We start from the raw sequence: 22,569 nt of genomic DNA, 5'->3' as shown, positions 1-22,569 counted from the left end.
GCTCTGGCCCCAGCTTATATTCTTAAAAGCGGAGAGTGAGAGTGAACAAGTAAATGAATCACTGACCAAGATAATTACAGATTGCAATAAAAATTCTGAGACAGAAATCATTAGAGTGACATGACAGTTTGTGACTGGGCTGTGGAAGTAGAGGGGAGGAAGGGAAAGGAAGTGTTTCCTTGAGATGAGGGAGGCAGGCAAAGCCTCTCAGTTGAGATAGCCCTTTGAACTGAGACTTGAAGAATGAGGAGCCAGGACTTCAAGGAAGTGTTCCAAGCCAAGGAATCTCCTAGTGGGAGGGGTTTGTGGAAGGGAAGATCCAGGTGAGAATAGGGAGACAGTGTGGGCAGAGGATAGTGAGGGAGGAGGAGAATGGGTAGGAGGCAAGTAGGAACCAGATTTCAAAGGCCTTTGGGGCATACTGAGAGATTTGGATTTTGATGTACAGTAATTTAAGTCATAAAGCCGAATGTAAATTTCCCTTTTATTATTATTATTTCCCTTTTATTATTATTATTATTAATAGGAAATAATAACCCTATCATATTTAATATGAAGGAGAGCAGTTGCCAGTTTATTAAAAATTGAAATTTAAAATATTTATGGAAAATGTTTTTGTAGTATGATATTAATATAAGAATTTTTTAAAAGATTTATTTATTTACTTGAAAGGCAGAGTTACAGAGAGAAAGAGGCAGAGGGAGAGAGAGAGATCTCCCATCTGTTAGTTAACTCCCCAAATGTCCACAACAGCCAGAGCTGGGCAGATCCGAAGCCATGATCCAGGAGCTTCCTCCGGGTCTCCCACATGGGTACAGGGGCCCAAGGACTTGGGCCATCTTCCACTGCTTTCCCAGGCCATAGCAGAGAGCTGGATTGGAAGTGGAGCAGCTGGGACTTAAACCAGTGCCCATCTGGGGTTCCAGCACTGCAGGTGGAGGCTTTACAGCCCTGTCCTCATAATCAATAGTGTTAATCAAGATACTCTTAGAAATCTGGTGAGGAGCATCCTGAGAATCAGAAAATATAATTTCAATTTATATTCCAAATTCTCATATCCAGTAGAGCTTTTTTTAACTTTACTCTTTAGTGAAATAGGTAAACCATATGTTAATAAATTACTTTTAGATCTTGAGATAACTAGAAGTCCTCAGTGTTGATGTCTCTCTAAATAAACTATCATCTCAAAAGTTTGTACCTCTTTAGTTTTAAGTGATGTAGTGTTCGGCTTAAATATTAAGACTAGTTACAAAGTTTAAAAATAATCTCCCCTAAAAAATGGTGTTCATGTGTAATTAAGACATCAGTGGAATATCATGTTAAATTCTTTGACTATATAAAACATTTCATCAAATAGCTGTAATTTTTCAACATAATGTGTCCTCATCTTACAGAATCACAATTTTTCTCATTTAGTCTAATTTGTGTTTGTTTTTTTAAGCACAGAATCTTAATAGCCTCAGCTATATTGAAAAAGACATGCAAGAAGTGACACATCAGAGTTGAAGCAAAAAATTAAACATATGTTTAAAAGGACTTATTTAGCATCATCAAAAATAAAATAATAAATGTGAACCGACTATGATGATGGATTATGAAGTGGCAACTTACAGGAACGAAACTGAATCATTTAAACATTTGTAGTATGGAGGTTTGGCCTAGTAGTTAAGATGCTGTTTAAGATGCTCATATCCTACACTGGAATTCCTGTGGTCAATACATGGCTCTGGCTCCTAACTCAGTTTCCTGCTAATGCAGACCTTGGGAAGCAGCAGGTTATGGCTCAAGTAATTGGGTTCCTGCCACCCACATGGGAGACCTGGATTGAGTTCCCATCTCCCATCTTGGGCCTTAGTCATGGCCATGGCAGCATTTGGAGAATCAGTGGATGGTAGCTCTCCATTTCTCTGCCTTGGCAAAAACACAATAAATATTTATCTGAGGATGAGTTTATAACAATTTTTCAGGAGAGTAAATAATGACTGTGAATGGTAAACATATTCATAACTTTATGATTGATATTTATAACCCTCTAAAATCTAACAAAAAGGTTGAACAGAACTCTGAACTAGGCTGTTTATTTATGCATATCCTGCTTAGATTTTGAAAAATATAACTGTAGTTCATCAAAATGTGCCTCAAGGCACAGTACCATTTTACTCCATCATTACAAAGTTTAGCATAATTGCTTAGTATAATCCAAAAAAAATATGAGTACTGACATCAGGGACTCTCCAGTTTGTTAGGCAATTGTTCCATTTTGGCACCAAGATAATCCACATGTTGAAAAAGCAATTAATCATTGGTGTTAGTTATCAAGCTATGATTTTAGCTGTTTCCTCCCAAGTTTGAACCCAAGATGAGAGTTCCTGATTTTATTTTTGTAATATTTGGATTCCTGAGATCAAAAGTTTAAGCATGCCAATCTAATCAGAGTGGACCTGAGTTTCATGTAATTAGTTTTCTAGAATGAATGAATTATAACTTTATATTTATAAAGATAAACAGTATTTTTCCACCAATATTTTGATAAAAGATATAGAAACCTTTAGAAACTTTTAGACTGGTTACCTCAGAACTTTCTTGTTCTTAAACTCACGTTTCAGCCTCAAGAATGTAAATTTATTTGCTATTGTAATTTGTAGTGAGAATAGGCCAAAGTAAGAGAAAATATAACTAAATTTTCCATTTTCTAGTATTTTTCAAACACTATGACTTAGACACATCAGTTATTAAAGTGAATGACATAATAACTCCGTCATAATTTGAACATAATTATATTAGTTATTTTATAAGGATGGCAAAAAGAAGAGCCATCATTCTGTGCAGTGTATTTTTCTGTCTCCAAATTAAAAAAAAATCACATTGCTGACCAATATATGTCGTAGGTTATGGTTAATACAATCCAGAAAAAATATAAGGAAACCTTGGAAACTGAACAGTCTGTGTTCAGTTGAGTTTATTCAGCTACAAGTGGATACAGTGCAGACTTAGTAATATAAATGAACTCTTCTCTGCATGCATGACTTATACATCTGTATCTCATCACTCACGGGACAGGTTTTGGAAACTGAACCTCTGCAATATGCAACACTCCAACTCCTCCCCACCCGCCCCACCCAGTGTCTCTGATTCACTGTAAAGTTACTTATGCTCCTGGTCTTGTGTGTTTATTTTCAAGTGGCTGCACTATTGGGCCGTTTATTATTCTATTGGGCAATGAAGTGATTTTTCAAAGTCCTGAATACCAAGTAGTCATACTAATTTATGACAGCAATCTTTTGATTCAATCCCTTGAAGAATGCCAGTGACATCTGGTCTCAGAGCTTATTTTCCAAATTCAGAAACAATGGAACACAAATGGCTGCTCTTCCCACTGTTTCCTTTGTTCTTAGCAGTACTACGGATTTCAAAATGACAACCTGTGTGGTGTGTTATATTGATCAATAGATAAAGCATGTAGATGGAAGTACCCATTCAACTGGATAGTATAACATAAAAATGGCATGAAATGCATAAATTCTGAATTCTCTCTCTAAAGTTCATGTTGTTGAATTGTTGGAACTAGGAACTAGGTCCTCAAAATATTAAATAGCCTGGAAAATTTAGAGCACTCTTGTTTCTAGGATCTTGCCGTACCCCTTAACGACTCCATCAGTCTCCTTTCATTTCCATAGACATCTCTCTCCATTTCTGCTCCATCCTGGTTTCTAGTCCTTCTCTGGCTTGTTGTATTACTTGGACATTGGGATTAAGCTTTTAAAATGACGATTGACATTTCCTGTATTTTATCATCAAAATGCTTGAGAAATTATCTCTGGAAAGTTTGAGACTGAACAAAAACCAGACTTCACTTATGTTCTTTTCAGCTTCTGAATAGCTCAAGGCTGTAAGGTAATACTTTGCAGGAAAAGGCAACCCCAACTCTTGAGTTTCTGAATGATGGCTTCAAATTGAACCCTGATTTCCTAATAGCTCAGTGTTGTAAGTTGGAGCACTTCTACCAAAACTGATCATAAAAATACATTAAACATTAAAGATCTCAAAAACAGAGAGAAGGAGAGAGGGTCAGGGAGAGAAGGGGTTTGGGAGAGTGGGAAGGAGAAAGGGAGTATCATATTCTTTGAATTCTGAATTCTATCTACGAACTGTATTGAATCTGTTATAAACTTATTAAAATTTTTCAAAAGTTAAAGATATGCTTTAGAAAATGTGTAAAGATTTTCCTTTTTTTTTTTTTTTAGATTTATTTAGTTTATTTGAAAGTCAGAGTTACACACAGAGAGGATAGGCAGAGAAAGAGTCTTCCATCCGCTGGTTCACTCCCCCATTGGCTGCAACAGCTGGAGCTGTACCGATCTGAACCAAGGAGCCAGGAGCCAGGAGCCAGGAGCTTCTTCCAGATCTCCCACATGGGTGCAGGGGCCCAAACACTTGGGCAATCTTCTACTGCTTTTCCAGGCCATAGCAGAGCTGGATCAAGTGGAGCAGCTGGGTCTTGAACCAGCGCCCATATGGGATGCTGGCACTGCAGGCAGCATCTTAACCCCCTACGCCACAGTGCCGGCCCCTAAGATTTTACTTTCTAATAAATTAACAACCTTTTAAGTAAAATGAAAATGCTCCTTTCTGGGGCTGTTTACCTATGCCGGATGGTTCATTGAGGGGACACTGTTGGTAGTCTCTTTGGAATCTGCTTCACCCACTGTGTAGTACTCTTGCATTTTAATCAGTCTGTTACATCAGTATGTAATTCCAGGATTGGACTAATGACCCATGGGAGACTAATCACAATGAAGTCTGCCTTATGAGTAGTTCCTACCCAAACTAGATGGCATGCAGTACAAGCCAGTTTGGGGAAAACCAGCTTGAAGTTTAGGTCAACATCTGGGGTGAGAGCTGAAAACCGTAACAGGAAGTCTAATAAACCTGTGCCAGATAGGATTCTGTACTCTGAAATTAGATGAACCAACAAATTCATTTAAAGTAACTACTTTTTGTTTTGGCTACTTTTTTTTTTTTTTTTTTAAATTTTTGACAGGCAGAGTGGACAGTGAGAGAGAGAGAGAGACATAGAGAAAGGTCTTCCTTTTGCCTTTGGTTCACCCTCCAATGGCTGCCACAGCCGGCGCACCGCGCTGATCCGAAGGCAAGAGCCAGGTGCTTCTCCTGGTCTCCCATGGGGTGCAGGACCCAAGGACTTGGGCCATCCTCCACTGCACTTCCTGGCCTCAGCGGAGAGCTGGCTTGGAAGAGGGGCAACCGGGACAGAATCCGGCGCCCCGACCGGGACTAGAACCCAGTGTGCTGGCGCTGCAAGGCGGAGGATTAGCCTAGTGAACTGCGGCTCCGGCCTTATTTTGGCTACTTTCAACCATGATATCAGCATGAAAACACTTTAACTTTTCAAAATGAGTCCAGTGAGCCGGTGCCGTGGCTCAATAGGCTAATTCTCCGCCTTGCGGCACCGGCACACCAGGTTCTAGTCCCGGTCGGGGTGCTGGATTCTGTCCCGGTTGCCCCTCTTCCAGGCCAGCTCTCTGCTGTGGCCAGGGAGTGCAGTGGAGGATGGCCCAAATGCTTGGGCCCTGCACCCCATGGGAGACCAGGAGAAGCACCTGGCTCCTGCCTTCGGATCCGCGCGGTGCACCAGCCGCAGCACGCCGGCCGTGGCGGCCATTGGAGGATGAACCAACAGCAAAGGAAGACCTTTCTCTGTCTCTCTCTGTCCACTCTGCCTGTGAAAAAACAAACAAAACAAAAAAAAACCAAAATGAGTCCAATGAAGTTAGGCCTGAAAAGCTGTTTTCCTGGTAATTTTCTGTCAAAAGCATAGGTATTTTCCACCACAAAGATATCTGAACGGATTAGGGTCACCAATATCAAATTAAGTATGGACAACTATATCCAGGTCTTAGAATGAAAATTGTTAGTAGGTTTTCATGGTGATTTCAATGATTTCCTTGATCTCTTGGCAGCATGTGATGTCACTGCTACGTTCTTAAGGACTCTTACTCTGCTTCAGTGGTCTCCACTTCCTCTGCCTATTAAAATTTATTTCCAAAATTCAGTCTGTAGCTCCCTTCTCATCCTTTATTCTTGCAACAGGGGTGGGGAAAGTCTTGCCTGTGAAATCATTTGGTCTGCCTCTGCCAAGGCAACAGCAGGTAGGACTTCAAATTCAATGAATTTGCAGGCTAATTCATAAGTTGATAATCTTGTATGGCTTGCAAATAATGTTAGAAATATCAAAATGGCCCTTGGCAGAAAAAAATGTTCCCCACCCCTGCCAGGATATCTCATCTACTGTCATTGAACCTTTACCACAAAGTTTCTTAACAATCTGCTCTTAGAGAAAGCAATCTAGTACATGTTTAAAATTATTTCAACATCTCCATTGTTGTTAGGATAAACTCTAAAAGGCTGCTTCAGGATCTACTTTCATCCTGTGTTTTAAGTCTTCTCTTGTCATTCCCCAAGTCCTACCCAATCATCTCATTTTACTGAATCTCATTTCTTTGAAGGTTCTAGGTTCTTGCTTTCTACCTCTGACCTTCCACATATTTCTGTACTCTCTGCCTGTAACAGTAATTTAGCTTTCAAATTTTATGTTAATTGTCAGGTGACCTCCTACAGGAGGGCCTACCTTGCTAACTCCTCTGTGGGATAAGTGGTCCCCTCTAGAGTTCCCTAGCACACTTTATTTACCCCTCCTCAGAGGTACAGTTAAGTTCCTGTTAACTTAGCTATGGCATCCATGGTAAGTTCTGTGAAGTCAATGTTTAACCTATCTCTGGAGAGTACAATGGCCTGGTTAAGGAGATACTTAGTGAATATTTGAAGGACCAGATACCCTGTGCTAGGCTTTGTGGTTATTAAGTTATTTGATTTTCAGAAAAATAGTTGTTGGTGTGACTTCACTAATGTGTCAGCAGGAACATAAAAATGTTATGTATTTTACTAACTGTCAAAAAAAGGTACAGGCAACATTAAACAGTGGTTCCGATAATCAGTGTGGCAAGTGAAATGCTGAAATTCTATGACTAAGTTAGATAGGCAAGACTCTTAATAAAGCAGAAATGTTCCAGTAGATATTTTTTCTCTCATTTGCAAGAACAGTAAAAGATACTGGAAAAACAGTACAATCCCACACACAAAACAAGAAAGGACAACTTAATTTTAAAGTGTTTTATTACAGGATACTTCACAGTACCTTATACTTCTAATCAGATTTTTGGTAACTGGTTTTAAAGTGTTACTTTAGTATTTTCTCATACTAACTTTCAGGCAAAAGTACTATTCAGTGACTGTTTAAGAGATGTTAATTTGATTAAACAGTTTATCCTTAATAACCTGAGACATCAATCCATGGATGGCTTCTATGGTAGTTTTACAGCTGGAAAGAAAAAAACATGACATAACGTCACAAACTGAAAGCTTCAAACATGCAAGTTCCCCCAATGTCCATCCTTATACCCCCCTTTAATGATTTCTAGTTTTATTCATGTTCTCCGAGCCATATCAATTTGAAGTTTACCTTTTTGATTTTTAGCCTTCTGCATGTGTTTTGACTATTTCACTGCCTATTAGAACCTTTACAGTAGAATGACAATGTAAAATTAGATATACTTCATAAGATACACATACTCCATAATTATAGTTTGATTCCAATATTAAATTCTATTACTCCTTGTCATTTATCATTTAGAATACCAAAAAATAATTTTAGAGAATTTTTTTTTTTTTTAGTAATCATAAATATCATTCAAACAATTGTAAGTCAAAGTTAGATAAGTGAGTAAAGTACTTAGATTTTAGAAATGATAAAAAGTGAAAATCAGAGATGGACATTTGCTGGAGTAGTTAAGCAGCCATTTGGGACACCTGCATCCCACATCTGAGTGGTTGGGTTTAAGTCGCAGTTCTGTTCTCCTTTTCAGCTTCCTGCTAATGCATACTCTGGGGGGCAGCAAGTGATGGCTCAAGTAGTTGAGTCCCTGCCACCTACATGAGAGACCTGGATTGAATTCTTGGCTCCTGCCTTTTGCCTGGTCCAGCCCTGGCTGCTGTGGGCACTTGCTGTGAATCAATGGATGGGAGATCTGTCTCCCTGTCTCTATCCATACATCTGTGTTTCTCTGACTTCAAAATAAATAACAAATTTTAAAAAGTAAAAATAAGAAACAATGACAAAACTCCACCAATATTCAGAAGGGAAGCAATTCTTATAAAGCTATCTCCAAAAGGAAAATTCTCTACTTTTGTATCATTACTTTTATCTCTTCTACTTTTCTCTTTTTATAATTGAAGACATTCTCATAATGAAATGTTTGCTTGATTAGAGGTTGAAATGTAAATGCAGATAAAACTGCAAATTACAGATATAAAGACACCTGAGCAAAAACATACACTACACTAAAGCAAATACTAAAAATAAGGCCAAATGCCAAAGAAAAGTATAATCGTTATCCAGGTCACTAGCTCTACTTTCTAAAAACCCATGAAGAAGGTGAGACAGAATTTAACTCAAGATGACTTTCACAACCAGGATACACTTTACCTTCTCCTTGCTTTTTCCTATGGACCAATATAGTTTGTTTAAAATAGACAGCAATGTATCAGTTTATATAGACGTTCTCCCTTCCTCTCTGTCCCTATCACATTTAAACTCAAATTCAGTGTGAGAGTAACTGTTATTTAGATAATTTTCTCACCTCTGTACAGTCTATGTATCTGAGGGCCACAAGTTACTTCATAAGCCAGCAGAAAGCATCCTAAGTTTGTTTTCTACAAATTCCTTGGTAAAATCTAGAGTACCAAATTACAGTATAAAGGACAATTTCAGAAGCATAATTTAAGAGAGATACATTCATTCCTATGATATCTTGGGATTTAAGACTTTATGAAAAAAACCTGAAATTTGATAAATTTTAACATCTCTTAATTTAATTCTACAGATGCTTATATGACAATAAACCAAGAGATTCTTTTGGCAAAGGCTTGCTTTTATTTTTTCTAAATTTGAAGACCCAGAAAAGGTTAGTTTCTTTCTTTGACTTTGTAGCTGAACTAGAAGAGATGACTGGGAGTATTCCATGTCACTACCTACATCTTTGATTTTAAGCCTTTAATGTTCTGACCTAACGTCTCCTAAATTTTCAGAGTTAAAATCTGCATTTGACAACTTTTAAAGGTCCCAAGAAGTTTAATGTTCAGATATTATTCTGACTAGGTGATAACTAAGTTGAACTGCAAGGAATTTGGTTCCTACTATTATTTGAAAATTGAAAGTAAAAGGAATCTTATTCTTACCTGTCTCTTGTGGCTTTGGCAAGTTTGTCCTCTGATTTTCGGTCATGTGTTTCTAAACCCAACATGAAACTCCCTCGTCCCAGCTGGGCTTCTGACTGCTCTAACTTTTCAGACAAATCAAAGACCTGACCAGTGGTATAGTCTGCATTCTGTGGAGAAGATGATATTGTATTAGTATGCAAGTCTACCATTAAAAAAATTAAAAAATATATACATACACACATATATATTTTAACGTAAATTAATTTTCTTCTATAAAGAACATTTCATTTACAAAGAATCCTCGTATAAGGTCTGAGTGGATGATTATTGAAGTAAGAAGTCAAATTACACGTGCAAAATCTTGCAACTTTTTCAACTTTTCAAGTGGTTCAAATGTAGATGATTTCTCTTTTTTAATTTCAAGATTAAATTTGGAATTTTTCTCTTTGACTCTAGGTCTAATGATGATTATTATTACAAGAGGCCTTGGCCTACACATATCAAGTCCAGCTCCTAACCTGCTGCAGATTAGTTGGGAGGCTTGGGACATGCCTGCAGGTCCTCTTCAGAAAATGGGAAAAGGGAGCAATTTCTATGTTAAGGCTATTGTGGAAAATTAATAATGTGTGAAAGCTCTTAGGCTGGTCCATGGCACCCACTAAATGCTTAAAAATTGTTAGCTAATTTTGTTACTATTCTTTTATAATTTGTACTTACGATAATATTTTTAAAAATAACCTTTGTTTTTGCTTAGTAAATTATTACAGAAAATAATTTAATAAATTATTACAGAAAATTTGGAAAATGTAGAACAATATAAAGAAAATAGACATAGCTATAAGTCCTTCACCTCACTCACATGTATATCTATATCTGGGAAACTAGAATATGATATATTGTATTTTTATAATATGACATACTTTTTAAAAAGAAAAAACTTATATGTCTACATTACTGTAATATCTTTAAAGAGATTGTTATGAGATATCCATTTTTAGTTTTAGCCTAAAATATAAAGAAAACCTACAAAGTTGTAAAGCATATATTACATTTCTTTTCTTAATCTTTTGTAGAAGAAAATGAGGATAAATAAGCAATTTGGCAAAAATCAGCATGCTATTTTAGTTGCTCAGTTTGAAAGTCAGCTTACAAGAAATACAGTTTAACTATCAAATACAAAATGTTATAGCTATCATCACAGTTACCACAGAAGGTCCTTTAAAATGCTACCAGATCTTCTAATGATTGTTCAAAGTTAGGTTGATTTTAAAATGATGCAATTATATTTACTTTGCCTAAATGAATCTAAATGGTTTAGGAAATCAACATTTACCCCACAGACTTGGAGAAAAGCCTAAGGTTTACAGACTTTTCCACATTCAGAAGATTAGCTACAGAGCCCATAAAAATGTAAGCTAGCAGAAATGGTTATACTAGTAAACTGACAGTAAAATATACCCAATCACATTTCAAATGCCCAGAAATTTAATACAGGAAACTAATTTCTTAAAAAAAATTTTCTCTGGTAGCTTTTAGGTTTTATGCTATAATTAACTGCTTTAGTTGGAGAAAGAGAAAGTGAACATAATTTACATGTTTTCTTAAAATGCAGCAGTGTCCTATATGAGTATATAAAATCACAGAAAGGGAGAAAATGTAATTTAACCTTTTCTTGATTATTAATGTCCTCATATATGCAGTGCTGGAATACAGGGACAGCCATAGGGCTGAGTAGGTAGATCTGCTTGCCTTTATACAAAGGTTCAGACTGCTCTGGTCTTACACAGTGTTTTCTCCCCTTGCATCAGGTCTCACTTCTGGTTGCTATTAGTATACTTGCCTCTAAGGAAACAACACATATAAAGCATTTAGCAATGTCTGGCACACAGGAGGCACTTAATAAATGTTTGCTATTATGTTTGCTTTCCTTCCTTCTAATCTGCTACTTCTGACCACCGAGGATTAAGAAATAAGAACAGAAAACTTGTCAGAATTGTGTTTAAAATTATAAAAAATAGGCTCAATTGAGGTTTTCTTTCAAGAATGCAATGCACCAAACAAAAATAATAATAGTCATTTATTGAGGCTTATTATATGCCAGGCACTTTGCTAATTGCTTTATATCAAGTATTTCATTTAATTTTCTCAGTATACTTAATGATGTTATTATTTTATATACAGAAAAGGCTCACTCACATTAAATAAGTTTCCAAACATCACTCATAGCCAATAAAGTGGCAGCATTCTTTTCAAATCTGATTTATTTCAAATCCCATGGTACTAATCACTATGTACACTGCAGTATATGGAGTGCCTACTTTTAAAAAAGCTGTTCCTAAGTTCCAAATATAATGTTAAGTAAATACCCTTACATTTAATAATTAATATAATAATTTAATGTTAAATAAATATCTTACATTTAATCATTTACCAGAACATATTCAGTGAATATCCTTTTTCTTTGGCTGTGCAGAATCTGTTGCTTTAAGCTAATGACCATCTGATTATCCTCTGAGACCTCTGCTTCCCCCTTGTTAGTCCCTGTACTCCTGAAGGAGTTGCCTCCCCTCAGCCCAGCAGGGAAGCATTTGTTCTGACCCAGTCACTCAATAAACTCATTCCCTTGGCCAACAGCAGGTCTAAGAATGGCCACCCAGTGAGATACCATAAGGTTTGCCTAGAAATATGCTGGGATATGTACATGCTTCAGTGTGTGTATTTGATTTTCTTTTGAAGATGAAACTAAGGTCTGAAGTTAAAGCTGCCTTTTTATGTTTATTTTATAAACATGCTTTTATGTTAAGACTGAAATTGGGCCGGCGCTGTGGTGCAGTGGGTTAATGCCCTGGCCTGAAGCACCGGCATCCCATATGGGTGCTGGTTCTAGTCCTGGCTGCTGCTCTTCCGATCCAGCTCTCTGCTATGGCCTGGGAAAGCAGAAGATGGCCCAAGTCCATGGGCCCGTTCACCCACATGGGAGACCCAGAAGAAGCTCCTGGCTTCAGATCAGAGCAGCTCCAGCCATTGTGGCCATCTGGGGAGTGGCCACCGGATGGAAGACCTCTCTCTCTCTCACTCTGCCTCTCCTCTCTCTGTCTAATTCTAACTTTCAAATAAATAAATAAATCTTAAAAAAAAAAATGACTAAAATTGTAGCTGACTGAAATGAAATCAAAGTTGAGAGAGAAAAACTAAGACTTTACAATATTGCTTAAATGCAAACTTAGCTGTGCCTGAGTTAAGCTGTACCTCTAGATCTTATAACTTATAAGATTCCCTTTCTTATTTAAACCAATTTCTTTTGATATGCTGCCACTTGTGACCATAGTCATGTGTGAGACACCTGGAAAATTTGTGTCTTTTTCCCCTAGAGGTCTTTTTAAGGCAGTGGCAGGTCTCATCCTGGTCTGGCCACTCTATTTGCCAATTAGACTTGGAATCTCTGGCATATGATACAGACCTTGAATTGGTCTTGTAGTATCCGGATTCAGCCTTGGTGGTACAGAGTCTTGGTATTTTGGCCAAGTCAGGTACTACCTTTCTTGTGAAACTGGGTTTCAGATATTAAACAATTAATGTAGCTCAGGTAAAATTTACATGCATTCCTTGCAAGTATCATACTTACAGTAAGCAAACTAGAGGAACTCAGCGTATTCACCCAGTATTTATTCCACAGAAGCTCAAGCAATTTGCGATCCAAAGAGGATTTGAAATATGAGACTTCTAAGGCATAATATCTATTAAACAAAAGGACAAATTTAGTAATTGAAAAGAAGTTCAGCTGTATCATATAAAAGTTATGGCCAAACTTAAGCAAACTATATTTTATATTTAAATAGTCATGTTTCAGTTTTTAGTACAAGTAACTATGATTTCCTTATTCTTCAGGGGCTGTGCTTTCAAGTCTTGTCTAAGTTATATTGTTTTCCTTCTGTAAAGCCCAAAACTTCCAAGAAGTTATTAACAACCAATCAGAACATTGAGATGACATGTTTATTCATTTTATTGAGTTCATGGATTACAGCTAATAACACATATTAAATTAACTATCTAGGGTCAGCTGTAATTTTTGTTAATGTTCAAAAAAATACTGAAAATGACATGTGGATTCCATTTTCTAATTCTCTAGTTAGGATTTACTGCCTATTTTTTTATTTTTGAAGATTTCAAATATATTTTATTTCTTCAACAATGCAGTATTTTAATGGGTACAGTGTTTTTATTTGGCTTCAGTTATGAGTTGGTTTTGAGACTATTCAGTATTACACCAACTGGGATAATTACTGATCTCTCCATTCCTGTGGAGTGACTGCCAACAGGGGACAGATTCCATTCTATTCCAATCTGTGTTGCTGTATATCTCTATATAACATTACAGAATGTGGCTCTACCAGCTAATATAGCATTACCGCATTTGTTATGAAAATAAAGTGTACGTCTCTGGTGGCTCTTCCTTGCCACTGTTTGCTGAATGCTTTGAACTTGGAGAGGACTTAGTGCATTTCTGACCAAAGGAAACATGGTGAAGCAGAAGATACAACTGTGGCAACTGTAGCTACTGTTTAGTTGCAACTTCCCTCCAGATACCCTTACAGAGAGTCCTCTTTATTTTTTCAAAAAAGTAAACTCTAAAGTATGTCTTTAAGGTGCCTAAAAGAAGTTTGCACTTCTAAAAGTGCCTAATTTATAATAAGGGTGTAGAGCAAGGACAATTTGGCTACATGTCTGAAAAACTGATTCTTTTTAAAATAACAATATTTAAATATCTCAGAATTTTTGTATATCAGTGGATACAAAGAAGCACTAGACTATTTTACGTTGAGGGACTTACCTTTTATATGAGGGTTGTGATATGAATTCACAAAAAGATAAAATACAGTTATATACACTGAATACTTACTGGTGTAAGTGATGCTGCAGTGCATATTTAATTGAAATGAATCAATTAAGTGTTAGAGATAATGAGTACTCTTAGAGTACAGGATAGATAGTGGTCATTTGAAGCTAGAACTGCCTGAAAAGCACAGGGAAAAGGCAGGATTTAGGGTAATCACTAGGTGATTCTGTGGGGTGTATATCTTGCCAGCAAGGAGGGTATTAAGCAGAATGCATCAACACATGAAAAGAAAGGACACATCTGGGATAATACGTCAGTCTGGCTAAACAATTTAGAAAAAGCAGAAGAATTATGTGAGGGAAACCTAGAAAGCTATGCTGGGGTCCAGTTGGTGGAGGACATCAGATAAATGACTAAGCAATTTAAATTTAACCCTCTAGGTACCTGTATTCAAGGAGGGAGTTTGGGCAGAGCAATAACACAGCCAAAGGGCTGTTTTAGAAAGCTGGCTGTGGCAGTACCAAAACTTTGGAGGCAGGAATAACCACAAAGGAAGCCATTGCAGCAGGTAAGCTGGGAAGAGATAAAGGTTCAGTGCAGAAGATAAAGTCATATGGGCATGATAAAAAAAAAGTTGATTAAAGTTTAGCAGTGAAGAAATAAAAGTAGTAAGAAATTGAAGATAATCAAAATTAAGTAAAGCTTGGTTATGTTTTACAAGATTTATTTGTTTATTTGAAAGAGTTACAGAGAAAGAGGTAGAGATAGAGAGAGATCTTCCATCTGCAGGTTCACTCCCCAAATGGCTGCCACTCCCAATCCAGCTCCCTGCTATTGGTCTGGGAAAAGCAGCAGAAGATGGACCAAATACTTGGACCCCTGCTACCCATGTGGGAGATCTGGTTGAGACTCCAGGCTCCGGGCTTTGCTCTGGCACAGCCTTCACTTGCTGTGGCCATCTGGGGAGTGAACTGGTGCACGGAAGATCGCTGTCTCTCCCTCTCTGTAACTCTTTCAAATAAATAAAATAAATCTTAAAACAAAACAAAACAAAACAAAACAATTTTTGTTAGGTGGAAATTGAGTATTCTAAAGGCTGCAGACATGTTAGTGTCAGGCTGGCCCTGAATACAACATCTCTGAATCGCTCATTTTATATGGGCTAAGTGTCTTATACATTGAGAAAATGTTTATGGCTGTTTGAAAGACAAATTCTAGGTAAGATCAAAAGAATTAGTAATAAAAATATTGAATATTCTAAATTCACATATTTTTACTATCAGGTCAAAAATTTTATGAAATGCATTTTGTCTGAGCTTTTTTCTCATCTGTAAAATAAGGGACTTTGATCCGATCTCTAAGGGCTTTTCTGATGACTGCTGTATCAGATATATGCTTTGAGTTGCTTACTGTTTGCAGTGTACACCGAAGTCTTCTATTTTGTTAAGTGGGATAGTCTGGTACTCAGAAGGTCCTTCATCAGGAGGTTTATAGCCCTAGACAACACCAAAAGATTATAAAGACAACAAAAATAAGAAAAACATATTTTTCTATGCAGCTTTCTATTTGTAGGAGCATTAATTTTGGGGAGCCAAATATTCAACATAAACATTCTAATAGTATATTGCCTATCTCCTCTGACCCCATTTGGTGACTAGATTAAGGATTTGGCTCAAAGATTAATTTTTCTTGTCCTTAGGTGATATACACTTGTGCTAATTTCAGATTGCAGGCTGCTTCCAGGGAAGTAAATGAATCTGTTTAACTTGTTGTTTCTCTAGTACCTGTTAAAATGCTATGGGCACACAAAACTTACTGGTAAACAAAGACTGCTTTTCTGGTAAAGTTAACAATATATGAGATATATGTATTATCTTTTGCTAAAGGTAGTTCATGGTAGTTTGACTATTTTGTAAATATTATGAACATGTTTTAGGACAAAAAGAAATACTAATCAGAACATGATTATCTTTTAAAAAAAGTCAAATGTCTGGAATTTTAAAAATTTTAAAATCTTGTAATTTTAAAAATTACCTTTGGGTATGTTCTAAAGGCGCCAAGATTCACTTTTCCTGCAGATATCGTTCTTGTTGGATCAATCTAAAGGAAAGGTATATTTAATATCTGAGGACATAAAACCATTATATGCTTCCATTCATTTAAATATTATAAACCCAGAAATACATACACAGGGCCTTCAAAAAATTCACAGGAAGGTATATATTATAAGAAAACTATGAATAGATTTCAAAATTGTTTTCACTAAAATAAACAGTTTTTAATGCCATTTTTTATGAACTTGTTTTTTTTTTTAAAGATTGACTTATTTATTTGAAAGGCAGAGTAACAGAGAGGCAGAGAGAGAGAGAGAGAGAGAGGAAGAGATCTTCTATTCACTGGTTCACTCCCCAAATGGCTGTTATGGCCAAAGCTGGGCCAATCCGAAGCCAGAAGCTTCTTCTGGGTCTCCCATGTGGTTGCAAGGGTCCAAGGATTTGGGCCATCCTCTACTGCTTTCCCAGGCCCTAGCAGAAAGCTGGATCATAAGTTCAGCAGCCCGGACCCAAACCGGCGCCCATATGGGATGCCAGCACTGTCACATATGGCATATTCCATATGGGATACCTGCTATGCCACAGCGCTGGACCCTATAAACTCTTTTTTAAAGTACCCCCATATAATGCCACACAGACACACACACAATGATAACCAAGTAATACTTATAAAAAAAATTGCCAGCTGGCACCGTGGTTCAACAGGCTAATCCTCCTCCTTGCGGCGCCGGCACACTGGGTTCTAGTCCCGGTCGGGGCGCTGGATTCTGTCCCGGTTGCCCCTCTTCCAGGCCAGCTCTCTGCTATGGCCCGGGAGTGCAGTGGAGGATGGCCCAAGTGCTTGGGCCCTGTACCCCATGGGAGACCAGGAGAAGCACCTGGCTCCTGCCTTCGGATCAGCGAGTACGCCGGCTGCAGCGTGCCAGCCATGGCGGCCATTGGAGGGTGAACCAAGGGCAAAAGGAAGACCTTTCTCTCTGTCTCTCTCTCTCACTGTCCACTCTGCCTGTCAAAAAAAAAAAAAAAAAAAAAAAAAAATTGCCAAGCCAAAATGCCACCATGTTCAATAGAATGGCTACATGCAAAATTATCTCACAGCTTAAATTTAGAGATTAGACTTTGTTATTATATTTTTAGGAATATTCTTTGAGCATTGGCTCACCTTTTTAAAATGTTTTCTTTTTTTCCCTTTAATAGATGAATACTCTCTACCTTCCTCATTGAAACCTGGATAGCATCTAAAACACTTTAATTTCCCAACAGCCATTTTAGCAATTCCTGCTTACTCACTTTAGTCAACACAGACTGAATGCACTGAGAGACAGTGCTATGATTACCTTCATTTTATAAAGGGAAGCCAGGAGTAAGACACAGAGAGGTTAGTAAGTTGCTCAATGTTCTGGCTTAAAAGAGGCAGAATTTAGATTTAAATTGAGGCAGAGTGAAAACAGAGCTTTGCTCTTTATCACATTGTTTTTAGTTCTCAGTATACTTGCTTTAGTAAATTTTCATGGAGAACTTATGATTAAAACTGATTGTGAAGATACTTACTACCACTGCTACAAATGGTTCCTGAAACTGCTGATTGAGCATCTGAGTACTAACATCGATTCCAGAAAGCCAGCAGCCATAGCCTGGGTGGCTATGATACCAGCCAATCGCATTTTCAAGGCGGCCGACCTGCAAATGAAGAGGGTGGTAGAGCTTGAGGTTCCTGTTGTCATTAGTCTGTTTACATAGCATTATGGTAAACTAACAGTATGCACAGGAGTTAATAGCAAACACTATTTAATGAAGTTTAATAAAAGGTTTTGAAAATACATGTGGAAACCATGTAAGAGTATTCTGTCTTCTTCCCATTTTTTTCCCCGCAACTATCCAGTTTCTCAGCCCAGAAGCTATAGCGACAGCCAATTACTTACCTACCTAACAGATGTTCTTAAAATACATGTAGGTGGACACACACACACACACACACAATAGCACAACACACAGTGTTTTACACTTTGCTTTTTCATTCAATAAACTATTCTGGATTATGCTCCAGATAAGTAAATATATATAGGTAGCTACCTTTTATTTTATTTTTTAACAGCTGCTTGGCAGTCCTCTAATGACTGTACCATAATTTATTTAACTGGTTTTATACTCAGAAACACTTAGCTTGTTCCCAAACTTTTCATTTTAAGCACAAATCTGATAATGAGTGTGAAACTTGGGAAATTAAAAAGCCCATGGTTTTACGAGGCTTATGATCGCATATATTGTACACACATATCCAATTTAAAATAGAAAATTTAACCTTGAGAGGATAGCCTTAACTTCAGAATCTCAAAAGTTACCTTGAGACTCTAACTTGCAGTTACCACAGTTTAATAAACAAGATGTTTACCTGTTTGGCGTTTTCTATGTATGCAGCCATGTACTCATACGCAGCAGCTTGAGCATTTACTCGGGTTTCAGTGCCCTCTACAGGCAAAGCAAAACTGTCCATAATGATCATGGTTTCACCGTCCACCTTTCCTAGCATCAAGCCCATCACCTCCAAGTTGCCTCCTGATCTGGCATGCATCACCATTTTCAGTAGAGCCAATGCTGAGATTTTGCAGTACTTAAAGTAATGATGACTACAAAATAAAATCACAATGTAATTATATTGCTTATTTGAAATAAAATATCCAAAGACTTTTTTTTAATTAAGTTACTGAGAGAATTTAAATTGATATAAGGGCTGTGTAGAATGTGGGAAGAAGTAGTAAAGGACAGACTACCTGCCTGGGTATGGAAATAGCAAACATGTCATACTCCTGCAAAATATTCCCCCTTGGGGAAAGGAAGGGTCTGAAATAGTCCTCTCTCTCTCTTTTAACATGCTATTCAAATGTGGAAATAACAGTGAGTTCAAGAGACTTTTCCTCTGTTGATTTGCAATGATCAAATATCTGATTCTAACACTGGATGGGTGGCTGTGTTTAACTATTCTTAGGCCTAACCTTTTGGTCTAATGGTTAAAAGAATGTGGGCTCTGACATCTATCTGCCTATGTTTGACTCTTGGCACTGCCATTCCTTAGCTGTGACATTAGGACAACCTCTTAATGTCTGTGTGTCTGACATTACATTCCTTAGGGTAAGCGGGACTAGTTCATAGTTGTTAGGATGAAATAAAATGAATGAAATAATAAAGTGCCTAGCTTTAGTGCCTGATCCAAAGTAAAACCTTAATAATGCTATCTGTTTTTAGCATTATTAATGTGTTACAGTATTCTCAGTACTCTGAAACAACAATATTTTGAAAGATGTGGCTTTCCTCTGTAATATCAGCCTCAAAATTAAAAAGTGACTCTAACATCCTTAGTTGTCCCATGATCACTGTTCTTGAATTTGTCAGTGATGGCTGCAAGTAAACTTTTAAGTAAAACTATATTTTGGTCTGACTGATGCAGCCCAAGACAGCTAGGAGGGATATAATTAGAACTACTGTGAGACAGTGTAGCAAACTGATGGCTTCCAAATATCTAACAGAGGACATCAACCTAAAATGTACAGCTGCTATAGAAGTCGACAAGCAGGCAACCTAACCAGCCTGTACACTGTACAGAGTTGTTAGTTGGTGTTTCTGAGCTAAATGTCTGCCCAGAGAAAAGCATAGAAACTTAATTCCCAACCTTTGCCAGATTTCACAAGCTGCAAAACATAGAGGCTTGGTGTTGGAAGTTAAGATACAAATTAAAATTGTGTCCTACCGGGAAAAGAAAAAAGATAACTGTTATTGTGCTCCTATTACATTGCCTCAATGTGATCATGAGGTATTTGCTTGTTTCCTTACTTGCAAAAAACGAATGAAAGTACAGTACTGGGTTGTCATGATGATTAAAATGACAAATGCAGATCCCTAACTCAGTGTTTGGCCCATGTTGAGTTATCAGTAAACACTGCTGCACCTAACTGACAGTTACAGCTAGGCTTATAAAAGACGGTGTGGCAGGAAGTATGTCCTGGGCTTGCCACAGCTCTCCTTTGTATCTATTAAACAGTTTTCTTTTGCTCTCTTTTTACTCTTTCCCCAACAAAAGTCTGCTCTTGGTAAAGGATAAATGTTATGGATTAATAACCCTTGTCTTGTCATCACTCCCAGGGATGCATGAATTTTGCTAAGGGCAAAGAGCCTTAAGGTCTATTTTTTAATTTCAGACTTAGGTGACACTGGTGGAATAATATTTTAGAAACTGGTTACAGGCTGACTGTGCCTCTGAAATAATTACCAGCAATCAAAGAACTATTACAGATCTCTAAAAAGATGGCTCACAGCTACCTGCAAGACAGGTGAGCTGCTGACTCAATTTCTGAAAAGAGCTGCGGTCCCCGTCAGGGACCAGCTGAAGGCCCCAACAAGGTGTATGTCCACACAGGGTTCAAAGCAGATACTGGCAGGTATAATAATCAGGATGTTGAAAAGTGATAACCTATATCTCTGCTTGCTGTTCATCACTTACATCCTCCGGGGGCAAATGAGTTAACAGACAGAACGGGCAAAGCAGGCCTCAGCGGAGGAGCATACACTACACTACACGTGCGGGGATGAAGGTAGATCAAATTCTGTTTCAGGTGCATAATCTCTCCTGGACCATGAAAAGCCAAGCCGTCCACCCCACTCCAATTCCCACTCCCCCACCCTCGGGTCTCTCAAACTAACCACCCCGTCCCTCCCCTGCGAGTCTCCAGGGACCTCCTCACTCCTTAGTCCAGGGCTTCGCCGCCAGGATTTCTTGCTGCTGTTTTTTGTCGTATTTGTAGATTTCATCGATACTCTGGGCTTCCTGCATGTTGTTGGCCAATTCCCAGGTTTTCTGGGCCATACCGCTCCCGGACGCCGCCATCGCCGAGGAATCGGAGAAGCTGTCGCCTCTACGACCGAGACGCAACTTTACTTTTCTAGGTCGCTGGGTGTGGGTTTTGGACCCTTCCCACCACAGGTGCAAACTCTTCCTAGACTCTCGAGGCAGCCATGACACCTAGAACCGGAGGTGAAGTTGGAACGGACCATTCGGGGATGGAGGGGGCTGTTAGGAGAAGCGACGATAAATCGGTAGTTAGTGTAACAGCTGTGGCAAGGGGAATATTAATGTGGGTTAAATGAGAACATATCGTCTTGGAAAACTGTATCTATGAAATAGGGCAAACACAATCATTTGCTATGGGAATGGTATAGCCTTTCACAACGGAAGAAGGGCACGTTAACGTTATGCCAGAAACTGCCGTGGCCTCTTTGTTAGTATTGCGCAGGCGCACCCTCCGCCATATTAAATGTGGGCGGAGCTGCAAGTTGGGCTGAGGAAAGTGTTTTTGTGTGGGTGTAGCTGTCTTAGATGGAAAGTTTCTTGAAAGACTAGGAAAAAAATAAAAAGGATGTCTGGAGGAGTTTAAATGTAAGTACTGGATTTTGGCTGCGAGGAAGATAAATGTGGCATCCTGTTTGCTTCCAGGTGACCCAGTACACATGCGTAGAACCGCGGGCTCGTGGATTTCAGGTGGGCGTTTTCTAGCGCTCGCAGGAGGCGGCGAAAGCGAGTGAATTGTTACGGTTTTATCCTGTGACGTAGACGTTTCATGTCCCTACATGTATTATGAGCTGTTAGTGGTGCAAATGTCCAGTACTCAGTTCTCATGAGTCAAGTCTGCAGCGCTTAATAGCCTGGACGGAGTTAATCTCAGCAACCTTCTTGTTTCCTCCCGTAGATACTAGGTGTGTTTCCTGTGTTTGGTTTACGTGTTTTTCCCTCTCTTCTCCGTCCGCACTAGATTCTGCGTTTAAAGACGCAGGGACCAGTTCTGTGCTCTTTGTTTTATTTCTAACACCTGGGTGTTAGGGATAAAAATCTTTTTGCTGGAAAAAAAAAAAAAAAGAAAACATCGCAGCTCTCCATAACCTAGTCCCTACGCACCTCTCCAGTTCCATCTTTTCAGTTCCCCCTTGAAACCTTTCATTCCAGTAGTGCCATTCCCCACACTTGGACTTAGCATAACAGTACTCGGATGTGGTGAGCATTGCTTGATTAATACGCGCTTCCCTGGCTTTTCTGCCTGCGAGCTCATATTAATCTGAAAGCACAGCTCTGAGATCTGTCTTCACTCTCCAGGACCATTTCTTCCACGGTGTCTCCAAGTCTATAAGACAGGTACTTCTTAACTCGCATTGTGTTGTAATTATGTACGAGTATCGGTTTACATGGAGGTTTCTTTTTTTCAGAGTTCAGGATACCTCGCACTGCCTTGAATCCTCCACTCCTAGTATGGTGCGTGGCAGATCGAGAAAACAAATAGAAAATTAGGGTTATGGAATCCACACCACAGTCTGCGGTTTTGACATGTTCAGCTTAAGAAA

General features: G+C 38.3%; 2 protein-coding genes and 1 pseudogene across 7 annotated transcripts in view; 1 reads left to right on the top strand and 2 right to left on the bottom strand.

Annotated features, from left to right (window-relative positions):
- Positions 1-7,173: 7,173 nt before the first annotated feature.
- On the bottom strand, positions 7,174-21,221 carry COPS5 (COP9 signalosome subunit 5). Its single transcript, XM_062188399.1, has 8 exons — positions 20,922-21,221; positions 18,578-18,812; positions 17,737-17,865; positions 16,166-16,231; positions 15,542-15,627; positions 12,920-13,031; positions 9,313-9,461; positions 7,174-7,396 (listed from the first exon to the last, which is right to left on the bottom strand). The coding sequence occupies exons 1-8, from the start codon at positions 21,062-21,064 to the stop codon at positions 7,312-7,314; spliced, it is 1,005 nt and encodes a 334-aa protein (XP_062044383.1). The 5' UTR covers positions 21,065-21,221; the 3' UTR covers positions 7,174-7,311.
- LOC133758395 (cytochrome c oxidase subunit 7B, mitochondrial-like) lies at positions 13,083-15,320 on the bottom strand (annotated as a pseudogene).
- A 283-nt stretch (positions 21,222-21,504) lies between the features above and the next one.
- The window catches only part of CSPP1 (centrosome and spindle pole associated protein 1), a 142,548-nt gene continuing 141,483 nt past the window's right edge, over positions 21,505-22,569 (top strand). For 5 of the 6 annotated variants that reach the window (XR_009865718.1, XM_062188396.1, XM_062188394.1 and 2 more), the window contains exon 1: positions 21,505-21,613. The gene's annotated coding sequence lies outside the window, so the exon portion shown is untranslated. Of the gene's footprint in view, positions 21,614-21,648; positions 21,716-22,569 lie in introns of those variants that run through there. The other variant, XM_062188390.1, reaches the window with a different exon arrangement.

The sequence above is a fragment of the Lepus europaeus genome, chromosome 4 (genome assembly GCF_033115175.1).
Source record: "Lepus europaeus isolate LE1 chromosome 4, mLepTim1.pri, whole genome shotgun sequence".
Taxonomy (NCBI): Eukaryota; Metazoa; Chordata; class Mammalia; order Lagomorpha; family Leporidae; genus Lepus; species Lepus europaeus.
The sequence above is the reverse complement of the archived record's forward strand: the minus strand, read 5'-3'. Positions and strand labels throughout refer to the sequence as shown.

Bases quoted from the DNA above. Each gene is read 5' to 3' on its own strand.
- COPS5 (XM_062188399.1), bottom strand. From the start codon at position 21,064: ATGGCGGCGTCCGGGAGCGGTATGGCCCAGAAAACCTGGGAATTGGCC. The intron at 17,866-18,577 runs GTAAACATCTTG...CTTCATTTGCAG, and splicing joins ACATAGAAAACGCCAAACAG to GTCGGCCGCCTTGAAAATGC. The intron at 13,032-15,541 runs GTAAGCAACTCA...TTTGTTTAATAG, and splicing joins TTCGGTGTACACTGCAAACA to ATATTATGCCTTAGAAGTCT.